Source organism: Lynx canadensis, chromosome F2 (assembly GCF_007474595.2).
Source record: "Lynx canadensis isolate LIC74 chromosome F2, mLynCan4.pri.v2, whole genome shotgun sequence".
Lineage (NCBI taxonomy): Eukaryota > Metazoa > Chordata > Mammalia > Carnivora > Felidae > Lynx > Lynx canadensis.
This window is the reverse complement of record NC_044320.2, coordinates 60,003,636-60,018,935: the sequence shown is the minus strand read 5'-3', so window position 1 is coordinate 60,018,935 and position 15,300 is coordinate 60,003,636. Positions and strand designations below refer to the sequence as shown.

Sequence of the window (15,300 nt, the reverse complement as noted above, 5' to 3'; positions counted from 1 at the left end):
TGTTAAAGAATCCAGGACAGAAGACTGGTAGGGGGTGGGAAGGGAAGGACAAATATAACCTTAGAACTACATTTGAACTGGACTTTTTAGGTAGAAAAGCAGATGAAAAACACTCTAGGAACATGGAAGAACATTAGCAAAGTATAGGTAGTCTTCTTTTGCTACTATTTAAGGAACAAAGTGTGTGGATGGCTGAAGAGCAGCCTGGGAACACAGGATGCAGGTAGTGAAGGGACAGAATGACAAGGACACTAGGAGAAAGGAGGGATTTGAGATCATTTTTAAAGAGAGGCTCAAAAGGACTTAATGATGAAAAATGTCAGAGAGGACCAGTAAATAGCGATTAAGTCTTCGTTTGGATAACTAGGTTGGACAGAATGCCATTGTAACAGGAAAGAAAAGAGAAACATGCTTTCTGGGGTATGAGAGAGGACATAAAACATTTTTTAAAGAGTTATTTTTATTTTTATTTTTTTAATTTGAGAGGGAGTGTGAGTGGGGGAGAGGAGCAGAGGGAGAAAGAATCTTAAGCACACTCTACGCTCAGCTCAGTGCGAAGCCCGACCTCATGACTGTGAGATCATGACCTGAACTGAAGAGTGGGACGCTTAACCAACTGAGCCACCCAGGTGCCCCAGGACATAAGAAAATTTTAATGTTAAGTTGGAAACGTTTTCTGCAGGAAATAGCCATCCTTATTAGGTTCTTGCCTGATGAGTTATATCTACCCACCATGGGTCCTTGAAGGTCAAGTACCTATATGAGAAGATATTTTCTACCTTAGTTTCTTATTTCAATTTTCCTTATTAAAACATTTCCAAACTCCACTGGACTGGAAAGAGCACACAGGTACTCACTTACATATTTTGCCTTAAGCAAACATAAAAAGAAATCTCATAAGCAATTTAAAAGATTTATTGACAGAAGTTCCCAACAGGACAGATGTTGTAGAACCACTGTGGCCTTGGACCCTATTATCCAAGCACAGAAAACTCTTAGCTATGTCATTTGACTTCTCTTCAGTTCATGTTTAATTTTGCTGTATGTTAGTGTGAAAAGTACTACGGAATGTAGAGAGGAATTCAAAAGACTCACTTATCCACAGTGTTGCTTAAACCACCTGAGAGAGGTAGAAATTATTCTAAGATTTGTAATAAAGGGAGAGAATGTCATCAAAGTACAAAGATGGGTCTTGCATTTACGTAACCAGTTACTCATCTACTGTTGAGGATGGAGAAACAGCATGTTGAGGTAAGGCAGTTTCATGCCCCTGTGAGGAGTGAGGTGCTCCTGGGGCAAGCAGGGCCCCCCTGGATAGAGAACTTAGAATATCAGCAGAGCATTCTTCCTGCTGTGAATAACTGAGATGCAGACAGGTATCCTGATTCTTCAGCCTCTCCTCTGCTTTTCTCATAGTTTCACGAGTCACTCATCTACATAAGTTAGTTGATCTATGTGTATACTCAGGAAAGTATTCCAAAGGTCTCTATGGTATGTCCTTATTAATCTAATAGAACTTAAAGTTCAGCAACACTAGACTCATGGTGGAACTCTAAGCAAGTGCTTGGGTCTCAATTTCCACCTTTTCTGAAGATGCCTGTGTTTCAATCAGGACTTCTTCAATTAAAGCATGAAGAACCACTAAAATATACTAGGCTACACTGCTAAGTGAACATGATCCATTAAATAAATAAACAAGTGGCGTTAGGGACTATCTTCGTGCTGTTGCACCTATTTTTGGAAATGGACATGTCACTGTTTCCACAAACCTTTGAAGATCGCAGTCCTCTGTAATGAGAAACTAGTACATAAGTAAATTTTTACATTATTATAAACTACAAAGAGATTTAATTATCCAATTTAATATTCAAGTCTACATAAAAAAAAATCAATGACAACTGCTTTATTATTAAAAGTTACTGAATTCCATAAAGCACACAATGTAATTTATATTCAACTAACAAAAGTTTGGTACATGTATTTAAAAATATATAATATATAGATTTATGTCTTAACATTTATATTCTATTCAAAAAGCAGCAGCTTTACATATTTTACAACTTGAATTTATAAAATATATACATCCACCCTATTCAAATCCTCAAGCATGAGCTTCCGTTCCTATTAATAAAATGCACAATCTGTATTTCTGAATATTGAGAGAAAAATGGTACCAACTAAAAACAACAAATCCACTTTAACTTGAACATGGACTTAATTCTTGGCTACCAGATAACTGACATGATAATCTGTTCGATTAATGATTTTACCCCGAGAATGACAATCAATTTGCATTTATGTAAATAATCTGTGGTTAACTATTAAGAGACTCGCATTTATATTCATGGTATCTGACATTCTACCACATTCCTCACTAGTCTTGTTTCAGGCTTTAGAATTAGAGAGGTGGGATTATTCAATCTTTCCATTTACCAGGAAATTTGACAAGTGCGGCCACACCTAACAAGCCAAAGCCCAGAACCATGCTTTGCCTTTGAGAAAACTGCTTAGAATTACTGCAGAAGCAAACTTTTGACAAAACCCTGACAAAGTATGCACCAAGAAATAGAACAAGAACAGTTTCTCTTTCTCCCTGTCAACTGCACTCAACTTGCACAACTGCAGTTCTTTAGGTATGGTAAAACATACCAGCTTCTAGTCAAGCTTTCCTTCCACATATTCAAAAATGTCTTCAGATATTATATTGTTTTATAAACAATTTTTTGATAAAACAGTCATATAACCATTCTGGAGATTCATCCTCAACTATCAGTCCCAGTAACTTTTGAGAATTAAAGTCACAGAGAACACCTCAATCATCAGGACGATAGTCAGAACCAGAACTTCAACTTTAAAGATAAAGATCTAAAGTTTGAAGTACATGTGTAGACTCCACGGGCCTCTAATGATAATGATGCATACAAGCCTGTCTTTAATGCAGTTCATGCTGAGAAAATTAAAGTCTCCCACAAATTATTAAAAAAAAAGAAAAAAGTTCCAAATCTCAAAATGGCTTAGAAACTTAAATGGAAAAAACACTTTTATCAAAACAATTAATTCAATTCATTTGGGCAATAATTAGACTTTGGGAGAGTCACCATCCAAAAAGTAAGCAAAACTCCCTTAATATTAGTATTTAAGAACTAAATTACAATTAACAGCTCATTTATCAAGTAGTCAATTATTCAATAAATTTAGCCACCTACTCTTGAACTGAAATAAAGTATCAGAAATTCTACATATTTTATCTGTAGGAAGGAGTCCTCTTATTTAAGAAAAAATTCTGATGTAATTTCAATAGTCTTCCTTCTCTGGATTCCCTAACCTCAAGAAAAGGAAGGAGGAAAGAAGGAAGGAAGGGAGAGGGAGAGGAAAACTTCGGGAAACTGCTGAAGACCGACATAGTGGACATCTGTGAGAAGACAGGAAGAAAGAAGAGAGAGAAAAACAAGACTGCAAAGAGGATTGGGCCAAGTGGTGCAGATTAAAAGACACCTTCACAGATCTTAATCATGCAAAGGCATTAGCATAACACAGAATCGTGCAGTAGCTGATTTTGGTAACAGTGAATCCTTAGAGAAGATATGGGTAAGCCTCAGTTCTTTTAGAAAACCAATTTATATACACTTAATAATCCTAAGCATTCATCTCGAATATGTACAAAAAAATTAAATAAAAGTGAGATCAAGAAATATAAGCAGCAGTGACCATAAAGGCTTAGAACTAGTGACACTGAATTCTTTATTTAAAAAAATTTTTGAACACACAGTACCTCCTCTTCTCTTCTATTTTTAGGAAGAAGTTGTAACAAGTTTAAATATCTCAATTCTCAAAAACAATAGGCTTTTTAAAAAATAAGATTTGATTACCAGAAACAAGTAATATGTGGTTACATACCATTTTCATATCACTACTCATTTCCATTATTTGTCAATTCATCTTTGATGCAATCTGGAAATAATTAAGCAGTCACTAGATACCTGTTTTAGAATCTGAAGAAATTATTATTCACCACAGGAATCTAATGATATATATTTGCATATATTTAAAATTTCAGAAGGGAAAAAGTAATAAACTATTCTAGTTATTTTATACCAAATATTTATATACCTAGTCAAAACAAATAAGGATTAAGGTCTTTCTCCAGATGAACCGTATATAAAAGCTGTTTTTTAGCATTTTCTTTTGGGGATTAAAAAAAGCTTTATGTCCCTGCTAGCTAAAAGGAGGAATTCATACACTACAAGTGAGTCCTTTAGAGGTGAATATTAAATTCCTTAAGAGAACAGCCATAAAATGTATTTTAAAAAATTTATCTTAAAAAACTGAAAACCGTTTCTCTCATTAAAATCTATGGCATTAATACCTACTTGACATAATATTTTTTTTTTTTGAAAGGGCACCAAGTTCATGATATAAACATGCAAAATAAGGAAATGAATGTATCACTGCCTTAACAGAATTTGGCAAACCAGAAGAATGGCCTTAAAATAAATAAATAAATAAATAAATAGAGAGTACATATTGTCTAAATATGAAAGTATAATTCTGTAGGCCTATGTAGCAGACAGTGCCCCATAGAGCAAGGGAAGAGGGAAGTAGCATATTCCTATGTACATTTTCTTGGTATTCTGGTTGTCGTTCAACAACGTGTTACAGAGAAATAGTTTATTATTACAAAGTCATTAATTTTGCTCTCTAGATCAATGACTTAAGTAAACATCTTATGTCTTTTAATAATGTAACTTACATTTAAAATCAACTTAATTAAATCTAAGTGCAAAGGAGTTTCCAATAATTCCTAAGTTCAAGGGAGTAATGTAACGAATAAAGTGTTATCTTATTGCAAATTTTGAATGATTGGTATTTCTATATTTTAGGATATTTCACCTTCTCTTTAAACCGTAAAGTGTACTGAAATTATTTGGTTTCCTTTACTTTCCTCTGCTTCATTTTAATTTATTTTATGATATCTCTAGGTAGAGAGAGAGGTATCTTAAAATACTGCTATTTTTATTTTACAAAACTCAACTGAGGCTATATACCACCTATTAATCTACAGGACAGCATTGTTCATCTTTGACCTGGTATATTAATTCCTTTGGTGAATAAATGTCACAGGTCATTTCTTTATAAAAGAATTTTAGTAAGAGGACCAGCATTATGGAGAAAGACTCCCCCACCCCCACAAATGATCAAGTCAATCAGTTTGGAGTTGTGTAAAATATGAAAAATATATAATTTGTCACTGCAATTTTCATATTAAAAAGCAGTTAAAAACTAAGAGTAGCTCAAGCATTCCCAAAAACATTTTTTGTCTTGGTTAAACAGGGCAACTAATAAGACTGATAGAAACTACTGTGAGAACTTAGGTGTATCTAGTGAAGAAAGAGCAAAAATGTGTTTAATTTCAAAAAGTGGTAGTTGCTAACTATAGTATAAACAGTGTCCACAATTTGGTGGCTGGCCATAGTTTTAATTTGTTTTTCAAGTTATTTCTACAGCAGACATATTTTTGAAGTCTACCCACCCCTGAGTTCAGCAATTATACTTTTAGAGTGTAAAATTATATGCCCTTAATTAACAACATGTACAAAGCTACAAAATGTCATCTATACAGAGATTAAAAACAATTTTGAAAATACTCCTCGCCAATTATTGATTGGATGGTTTTGCTGGGGTACATACTTCAAACCTTTCAGCCAATTGGCTTTTACTTTTAAGCCCAAATTGATTCATATATTTATTCACTGCAGGATATGTCAAAAAGAGTGCAACAACAGGCATTAGTAAAAATAACATTGTAGTAGAAACAGATTTTTGCATATGTGAAAAGGTAATTTATAAAATACATAATCGCTTTTTAAAAAGAGAACCTAGTTGCAGTATCATTAACTTACATGGTACTGAGAATTGGACGTTTCAACAATTTTTTTCTATAGAAAACTTTATCTAGCTGTAAGCAAAGTCTTTTAAACAACAAGAAAACAAAACTAATCCCTCCAGGAAAAATTGTATGGTTGTGTGAGACAAATAAGCAAACATACCATTCTATAGTGTACTTTTGCCTAAATTTTAAAATAAAAATGTCCACACTCTTTTGTTAAAACATTAAGCCTCTGTCAAAAATGTATTTCTTATTTTAGGGTACAGGATTAAAGGACATAATGATACTTACAAGTAAAGAAAATTTACAGGAAAAAACTTGACAAAAATTTTCCAATTGAAGTACTGTAACATTCAATCTTGACTTAAAACATAACAGAAGAAACAAAATTGCAAACAAAAACTGTTTATGGATTTTCCAAACATAAATAAATGAAATAGTGTTTAGGCAGTAGGGCTCATGCTGATGGCTAGCAGGAAGTAACAGAGTGTAATCTACTTGGAAAAACTGTTAATGTACAAATAAGCCCAAATTATGGACTGCAGCAGTTGAATCATCACTGCCATTTTTCTTACTTCCAAAATAAAGCCTTGATTAAACCATTCATACCCTATATTACTCATACCTTTACTTCAGATATTGAGGAACTATATACAACAAATGAATTTATTTTCACCATAGGGATAACATATTGTACCTCTCTGCCAATGTTACTTGAAAACCTTCCATGTCAAAACAATTTGACAGCAGATATAAACAATTCAATAAATACGCAATGATCTTTCATTACAGTCCTTTAAAGACGCATGTTAATTCATGCCGTTAACCTTAGGATCACAGTGCATAGAATCCAAATATAAACAGTTGGGGTGACTTTCAAGGTAATGTTGGATCCCTCACTTTATTTATAATCCCACTATAACCAATAAGTTCATTTCATAGGCCCTATCATGCATTAATCATTGGGTGGCAGGAGTTAATGAAAATTTTTCCTGTTAAACGTCCATTGCCGGCAATGAACGTCCCAAAACCGCCAAGGAAGTCATTGTTATTGCACAATACATGAGGACCTGGAACTTTTCCAAAAGCTTAAAAAAATAAAAATAAAAAATGGAATTATATTTGACATTTCCTGACACCTGCATTAATACTGTATGACTAATAAAAGCATGTCAGTTGCCTGGACTGAACCAGCGATCAACATGCGCCCAGAATGCACACGAGTAAAAATGCAGTAAAAGGAAGTAGTCTTCATTGCCTATAGGTCACTTCCAGTCAAAGGTTAAAGTTCAAAGACTGAATGATCAAAGTGCTCATTTTCTCAGTAGGACTATCTTCTGCTAGGAGGATGATAACAGTGGCATCAACAAGTATCATCTTTAAGAAAAGGAGAAAAAAGATAATTAAAAAAGTCAAGCCTGCATAAGTAAAATCCACAAGCTAGCCTAACATATAAATAATTTCAAGTAGCAAGAAGAACATGATTTATTTGTCTGACTTGCCTCCCCCAATCCTTGCAAATAAAAAGTCCAATTTGTGTTCAATTATATAGTGACAAACACATTAAATTCAATTCTTTCATGGAAATGTAGTTCACATAGATCTTAACTGATGCATTAATTAGTGTGTTAGTTCTCCTTAAAATAATAAATTGATATATGTTAGTACATATTCAGGATTTATCTCTCAAGAGTTGTTTTAAGGGCCACAATTTTAAATTATAATGAGACAGGAAGCAAACTCCTGACCAACAGTGTCCTACTATTTAACACAGGATAATACAAGTTGTGCCTTTAGTCTATGAAGGAAATAACTTCACAAATAAGGTATGATCTCCAAATCAATTAATACATAGTCAATGTTATTAATTTCTCTATGGAAAATACATTTAAAAATACATTTTTCAGCAAGTATAGATACATATGCAAACGAGGTTTAAAAAACTAAAATAATTTAGTAATGACTTCTGGTAGCCTCAACACATCATATTTATGTAAGACATGAAATTTGGGGATTCATAACTTATTTTACAAATTTTATTTCACAAGACATATCTGAAGGATTTATTTTGAGGACTGGTTACTCTTCAGAAAGAGGCTTTAGAAGGAAGACTAGTAACAACTACCCAAGAATTGTGAAAGCTCTCTAAAACATTTCTGAAAAATTGGCTAAAATACTTTATAAAATATCCATGTTAGGATCAATACACTGTTAATAAAATCCCCATTCCCAATGATTCAATGAGAGCTAAAAACCAGTATATCTGAATTCTCTGCTAGGCAAACTATCCATCCCCTGTACATTAAGGGTGATCTAAAGGGTGAAATATATTGGATTTTTAAAATAAATCTTACCTAAATCATTAGAATTCTTTGAAGAAATAATATCTTTAAGAAGGAAGTAAATGGACAGTTTATAGTTTCTAAGTGTCACATGAAAGTATGTTTCCTCAATTACTGTGGAACTTGGAATACAGAGGAGATACAGATGTCATGGATGCAGAATATAAAAAATGTTAAAACATCACTTTTCCAACAGAGTAATTTATAATATTAGGGTCCTTGAAATTAATACTCAAACTAACCGCCCTTAGATCTCTAAGCTAAGAGACTGCACTAAATTCTGATAGGTCAAACTTTAAGTATCATACCATATGACAATGTATACAATAAAAAGGTGAGACAAAATTCAATTTGAACATCATATACCTAGTTAACTGCCAAAAATAAGCTTTTATTTCCAAAGATATCATCTCTGATAGGTGATACTGTAAATGTATCTGCATCAGGTTGTTCATTTTGGAAGTTTTTCAGTATAGTGGGCTGCTGTAGAATGTGCTACAATCCACCAAAATGAGTAAGAAATCCATACAAAGCTATTCTCCCTACCCTAATCTCCACTCTGGATCAGAAGTTAAAAAAAAAAAAAAAATTAGAGGATGAATATGATACTCCCTGCCTTAAATACTCTATCTTTAGAGAAATAAATGTACTAAGTAAGTTTTGAAAATAGAGTTCCATGATCTCTGATAGCTGGACCCACAAGGACACATGGATTTAACATTACAAATCCATCATGGCTGTAAATAACCAAAGAGTCTATGAGCAAATACTTAAGTATGGAGACAAGTATGAGCCAAAGCCAGGCAAACTTTTTCCTAGGAAAAAAAGGCCATCACTAAGAAGCAAAAAACTCATCTGTTAGCAAAAGGAACACAGTTTCCTAACTAGATGAAAAAGATTACTGAATACCAGGATGACCTACAAAAAAAGGTTGTTAATAAGATTAAGACAAATATAGGTCTATAAAACATGGTCAAATAACACAATATATATAACCTCTTGAATAAAGTATCTGTAGCAAAATGAAGGCCTGGAAAAAAAATCTTAGATTAATCCCTTAAACTTTTTTTCTGGAACTGTGTAAGCGCTTATTAAAACTATACCCTCAAATATAATACACAAATCACCAGTTCCAAAGAAGTGACATCTACCATGGCTAACTTCACTAGGCTTCTGGGAAATATGAGTGGAAGAGAACTATATTAGAAGCATGTCATTTAGTTCTCCCGAGTATAAGAACCATCCCATTATAATGGACACCACAACCATCACGTTATATTGGAAACCACCTCCCTGGATATTCCCAGGGACAAAAGGAACACAGTAATAAGTCAGTAGATATGAAGTGGGATCCGAATTCTAAGAAAGACAAAAATAAATCTTTACAGTTAGGTTTGTGTCTTAACAGTTTAGGGAATTAAAATTTTACTTTGATGAACCAGTTCAAGAAAGATTTCACAATAGACAACAGAACTGTTATCTAGCAGGAAATAAAGGGAAAAGGCTGTTAAGCTGCGTAAACATTTGGACTTAGGAATTTAGAAAATGATTTTGTAAGGTAGTGCAAATAAAAAGGTTTACACCTAACATAAGTAGTTCTATAGACTACTATAAGTTCTATAGACTCTATAAGTACTATAGTTCTATAGACAGCTATAAGACAGGAAGAAAAAGAGTTTATCAATACTAGTCTGAGACAATTTTATGTTCCTATCCCCTTATAATCCTTAAAATTTTACAGGTCCAGCTGAATGGAACCAGAATGTAGTTTAAAGTTTTGTAAAAAAAAATAAAAAATAAATAAAAAAAAAAGAGAGCGAGGTATTCTTCTACTCCTCCCCAAACTTATAAACTCAACAGTTTACTGGACATAACATCTAAACATTATGCCAATCTGTTTCCTGTAAGCCTAGTTTTCTGAAGCCAATACTCAATAACAGTCTTAAGCTATACTGCTCAATTCTCTTATCACCTTAAGGAAAATGCTTCAAGAACCAGATCAGTACTGCCATTTGTGAAAAGCAATCATTATGAAACTAAGTTATATACATTCAATATGGATCCCAGGAAACAGATGGATCATATTATTAATGGATTCTATTGGCTATCTTATTGAAATATTTTTACGATTCCATAAAAAGATACTTTTTCTCTTTTTCAAGAACAATTATGTCTGTTTTGATACTGAACTTTAGGCTCATTCATTCATTTGTGTGCTAAACTGGATACATTTGTGCACTAAACTGGCTACCATCTTAGCCCTGAATTATAGGTAAATTCCCCTTATGTATGCGGAAATGAGTTGTCTATTCAAATACCTATTTTGGTTAGTTCCCTTTATTTTTTTAACCCTATTCTCTCCATTTAACCAATTTTTCAAAGCATATGGACCCCTGGCCTTAATTTGCAACACAGAATATTTGTATCCCAATGGCCTTAATTCTTTAGTGAAAAGAAACTATCAAAGAATTCTGGAAAACAGGTTGATAGTAAACTTCAAGTAAGTAACAGTAAGGAATGTGTGTTCACATCTCAGGAAATTTTTGCACTTTAATATTACGGAGCTAGAGAAGAATCTCAAAAGAAATGCAGAAAGAAATGCAGAAGATATGATACTACAAAGAGAGTAACAGTAGGGTAGCAGTGACTGTCCTACATTTTCAAAGTATACTAACAACATGGAAGATCACAGATTTAAGTTGAAAGAGGCTTTTTTTTCAAGCACCCAACACTGGTATCTATCTGGCAGCTCAAGTCTGGTGTATCAGCAGAAACCTACTCTTCCAAATCCAGGAGATCTTCTGAACTGCTGAATTATTGTTTTTCATTAATAGTGGCATTCATCCTGCAGCCAGGAAGCCCTCTCAAGTGCATAGATATTATGAAACTAAACCCAAACCTTCCTTGTCTCTTTTGATTACAAACACTGACGAACACTCTGACCCACGTTGACCCAAGGACTGTGGAGCCTATACCTGAGGCCCACAATTCTGCTTGGGCAGAATTCAATTTCTTCTAGAAATTGAAATGTTAAGTGTTTCAGTAAGTTCATCCAATTCCAAGCAAGTCTTTATTTAGTCTCTGGATCTTTTTGTTTAAGTTTGTAGGTCATGTCAGGACACTGGCCTGACCTTGTAGCCCTTTCAGAATTAGATGATGCTAAGAAATAACAAGAGTCCATATTTCTTGGTAATTTGGTGTTATAAGGAGAACATGATTGATCAATGAAGATCTTTTGGAACTAACGCAGCTAAACAGAAAAACATATAAGCTGACATCTGGAAAACTCAAAACAAAGCTGACGTATTCTGCTTTATGAGTGAGAGTATGATTACCTTTTTGATAAGATTTTTCAAATTCAGCTGTAAGGTCAAGGTGAGCTATTTCTCACATTGCTTATAACTGTCACTCTGAAATGTATAAAGGCAGAGATAATATATGCTACACAGCTGAAATGCTTTAGTTTTTAAAGATGAAGGAAAAGTTCAAGGAAGACTGTCTATACCCACTCACCTTTATGAAAGAGCAGCTGCTCTATCATCTCAAAGTATAACTAGTATTACCCTTTCTTGATTTCATATGATGGTCACTCGTGAAGCAAACTGTCGATTTAAAGAGATTCTGGGAGGGGAATGATTCAGGTATGCAGGGTTCAAGCATGAGTACAAAACATACTGAGTTAAGACCAGTCACTGTAAATCAATAATCTGAGAATGTTTTAAACAGAATTATCTGTAAAGGAAAAAAAATGTATCTGTACCTGGGACTGGAAACTGAGCTAGAATAGTCATAATTTAGTTGAAATACAATCCAGTCCTTTAAAGATGGCTAATTTGTATTTTGGGGGCAGGAAGGGGGAGAGACACTTTTAGTCTGTTTATTGGTAAAATGAACTCCTGGACACTAAGAAGCTAATTGACTTTGAAAAGCCTCTCTTTTCTTAGTACTTTTTGGCTAAGGTGGAGAATGTAATAGTCCAACCTATTAAAAGACTTTTTCTATTTTAGTTACGAAAGTATAAATTTCTCAGTTAACAGATAAAAACTATTAACTATGAAAAATAACTTCTATGAAGTGTATTTTGTTTTAAATAATTAATTTTATATTTCTAGTTTCACTATGGGACTTTTCTCCATCTCTTTTTTTTTTAAAGTTTATTTATTTATTTTGAAAGACAGAGAGTAGGGGAGGGGCAGAGAGAAGAGGGAGAAGGAGAATCCCAAGCAGGCTCCACAGTCAGCATAGAGCTGGACATGGGGCTCAATTCCATGACCATGAGATCATGACCTGAGCCAAAACCAAGAGTTGGATGCTTAACGAACTGAGGCACCCAAGCGCCCCTCTCCATTTCTTATTCAACAGCACGTAATGAGAAATTCTGGGAATATTCTTGGATAAAGGACTTCTCATAAGTCCTTTTATCTATATAAGGCAGCATCAGAGGGCCTGAAAGACTGTATCTTTCTGAAATTTCCCTACCAGGGAGTAAGGAAGGGAAAATGTATGAACACACTGAGGCAAGATAGCAGTTTATACGTTCAAATTATATGTATTTTTAAAATTCATCACTCCAAGACAATTTCCTCTCAAGTTTTATTAGAAAACACAAGTGGCTTAAAATCTATGGAAAAGACAACGGGGCACTTTTTTATGATTAGTGGAGTTTGAAACAGAAGGACTATACTATCTTTAGAACTTTGACACTTTAAAACATGTTTGATTTAGTGTGTTTGTCAATATTGATTGACTAATCTGAATTTTTGATGAATCTGGGACTGTCTATGCTAAGATACAGGGTCTGTGACACTCAAGAATTTTTTTTTTTTTTTGGAAGGAAGAGGTAGTTTGGTGTTTGGTCCTAGGCAAGAGGATGAAAAAGAATGACAAGCCAGCAGTGTAAATTGAATTAAAGGGCTGTTTACTTAAAGTAGGGTCTTAAATGTTTTAGTAGACTTTCAGTGCTCAGAAAGAATTCCTTAAGTCTGCTTATTAATTCATTTTATATGGAAACCTGTCCTTTTATATCTCAGAATCCCTGTAACAGTAGTCCTCAAGCGTCAAGCTCTATCAGAATTATCTGGGGATACCTTAAAGACTAAAACAAAACCAGCATTCTAGGCACAGTAATAAAGTTTATTAAATTCTTTAAAAGAGAAAGCAATCAACAAGACTTTGCTGAAGGAGTTCCTGAGGGTGTGTGTAGTGGAAGGATTCGTTGAGGTAGGTGTGTTTGTGTGCATGTCTGTGCCTGGAATGAATCCAGGCAAATAGTACATAAGATAACAAATAGTGTGTATTATAAATAATCCTCCACTGAACATTCCATGTATAAAACACTTCCTGTTTTAAAAATGATTTTCTTAGGATTGGGGCACCTAGGTGGCTTAGTCAGTTAAACATCCAACTTGGGCTCAAGTCATGGTCTCACAGTTCGTGAGTTCAAGCCCCGCATCAGGCTCTGTGCTGACAGCTCAGAGCCTGGAGCCTGTTTCGGATTCTGTCTCCCCCTCTCTCTCTGTGCCTCCCTTGCTCACCCTCTGTCTTTGTCTCTCTCAAAAATAAATAAATATTTAAAAAAAAATTAAAAGATGATTTTCTTAGGATGGATTCTCAGAAGTTGGTAACTCAGACAAAAGTCTTGATCTTAAACTTTGTTAAATATTGCTGAACTTGCTATACCATCAACAAATACGAAAGCACTATTTTTTTTCTACTCTTTATTCTTTTCCAAGATTGCACTCATTTTATAGAACTCCGCCAATTCAAAAATAATTTCAAAATATTAAATCTGTAATTATTTTACTGTGAAATTTTTGGCCAATGTTTTTTATTAATTTTATTTATTATGTTAAGCAACTCTCATAAATGGTCTTTTTTTTAAATTTTTTTTTTTTTTTTCCTCAACGTTTATTTATTTTTGGGACAGAGAGAGACAGAGCATGAACGGGGGAGGGGCAGAGAGAGAGAGGGAGACACAGAATCGGAAACAGGCTCCAGGCTCTGAGCCATCAGCCCAGAGCCCGATGCGGGGCTCGAACTCACGGACCGCAAGATCGTGACCTGGCTGAAGTCGGACTTAACCGACTGCGCCACCCAGGCGCCCCAAATGGTCTTTATTTTTAATAAACTGTAAGTGTTTTTCACATTTTTAAAATAAAGGTTGGCTGTGCTTTGAGGTTTTTCTAAAAGGTTTAAATTTTCATACAACTCTTTAATATTTAACATTTGTGATTCCTTTTGATTTCAGAAATTCTTCCTTCCTCTAGAGATGATCCCAAACTTTAAGAAAATATTTTCCCTTGTTTAAAAAAAAGTACTTAATTCAATCCACAGGAAATATTTTATATATGAAGTAAAAATGTAAATTTTTCTTTCCCAAAATGATTACCAACTTTCTAACAGGTTAACTTACTAAATAATTTTTTGCCTTCTGATTTGTGACACCTAATTCACCATATATTCAAATCTTATATATAAAAAGGCCTAGGAAAGAGTAATTCTATTTTGATGTCTATTCTTGCATTAATATGTTTTGGTATTTAGTAGACCAATTCTCTTTCATTATCCTTTAGTTCAAAATCCAAACTGCTCTTCTCACCTATTATTTTTTTCCAACTTTCAAGCACTCACCCATCATTCCACTGGATTTTTACTAAATTATATTAAACCTATAATTTGAAAATTATATGATACTAGTTTGTCATCAAATATCTCTATTTTTTGATAGCTCTTACAAGTTTTGTCATTTTTTCTTCTAGGTCATCTATAACTGTCATTAACATGAGTATTTACCTTTCCATGGTTCTTAGGGGCATTCCTCTTTCACTATGCTTTCTAACATGTAACTGTTGGCATAGTGCTATTGTATTGATTCTAGCCATCACTTATCTCAACACCTACAGAACTTTATAATTTAAAAAGTTTTTAATTGACTCAAATTAACTCAGGTAACAGAAGGTTTCACAATTGATAGAAAGATAAGGGGGGGAAGATCATATTCTTACTAATTAGCTGTCAGTTCTCATTTCTTTTTTTTTTTTTAATTTTTTTTTTTAACGTTTTTTAAAATTT

At 33.7% G+C, this 15,300-nt stretch overlaps 1 protein-coding gene across 1 annotated transcript in view; it reads right to left on the bottom strand.

The window, feature by feature from the left end:
- Positions 1–1,831: 1,831 nt before the first annotated feature.
- Positions 1,832–15,300, bottom strand: part of UBE2W (ubiquitin conjugating enzyme E2 W) — a 70,897-nt gene continuing 57,428 nt past the window's right edge. Inside the window, exon 6 of the mRNA XM_032591955.1 lies at positions 1,832–7,264. Coding sequence (XP_032447846.1) covers positions 7,251–7,264 — 14 coding nt within the window. The 3' untranslated portion in view covers positions 1,832–7,250. The remainder of the gene's footprint in view (positions 7,265–15,300) is intronic.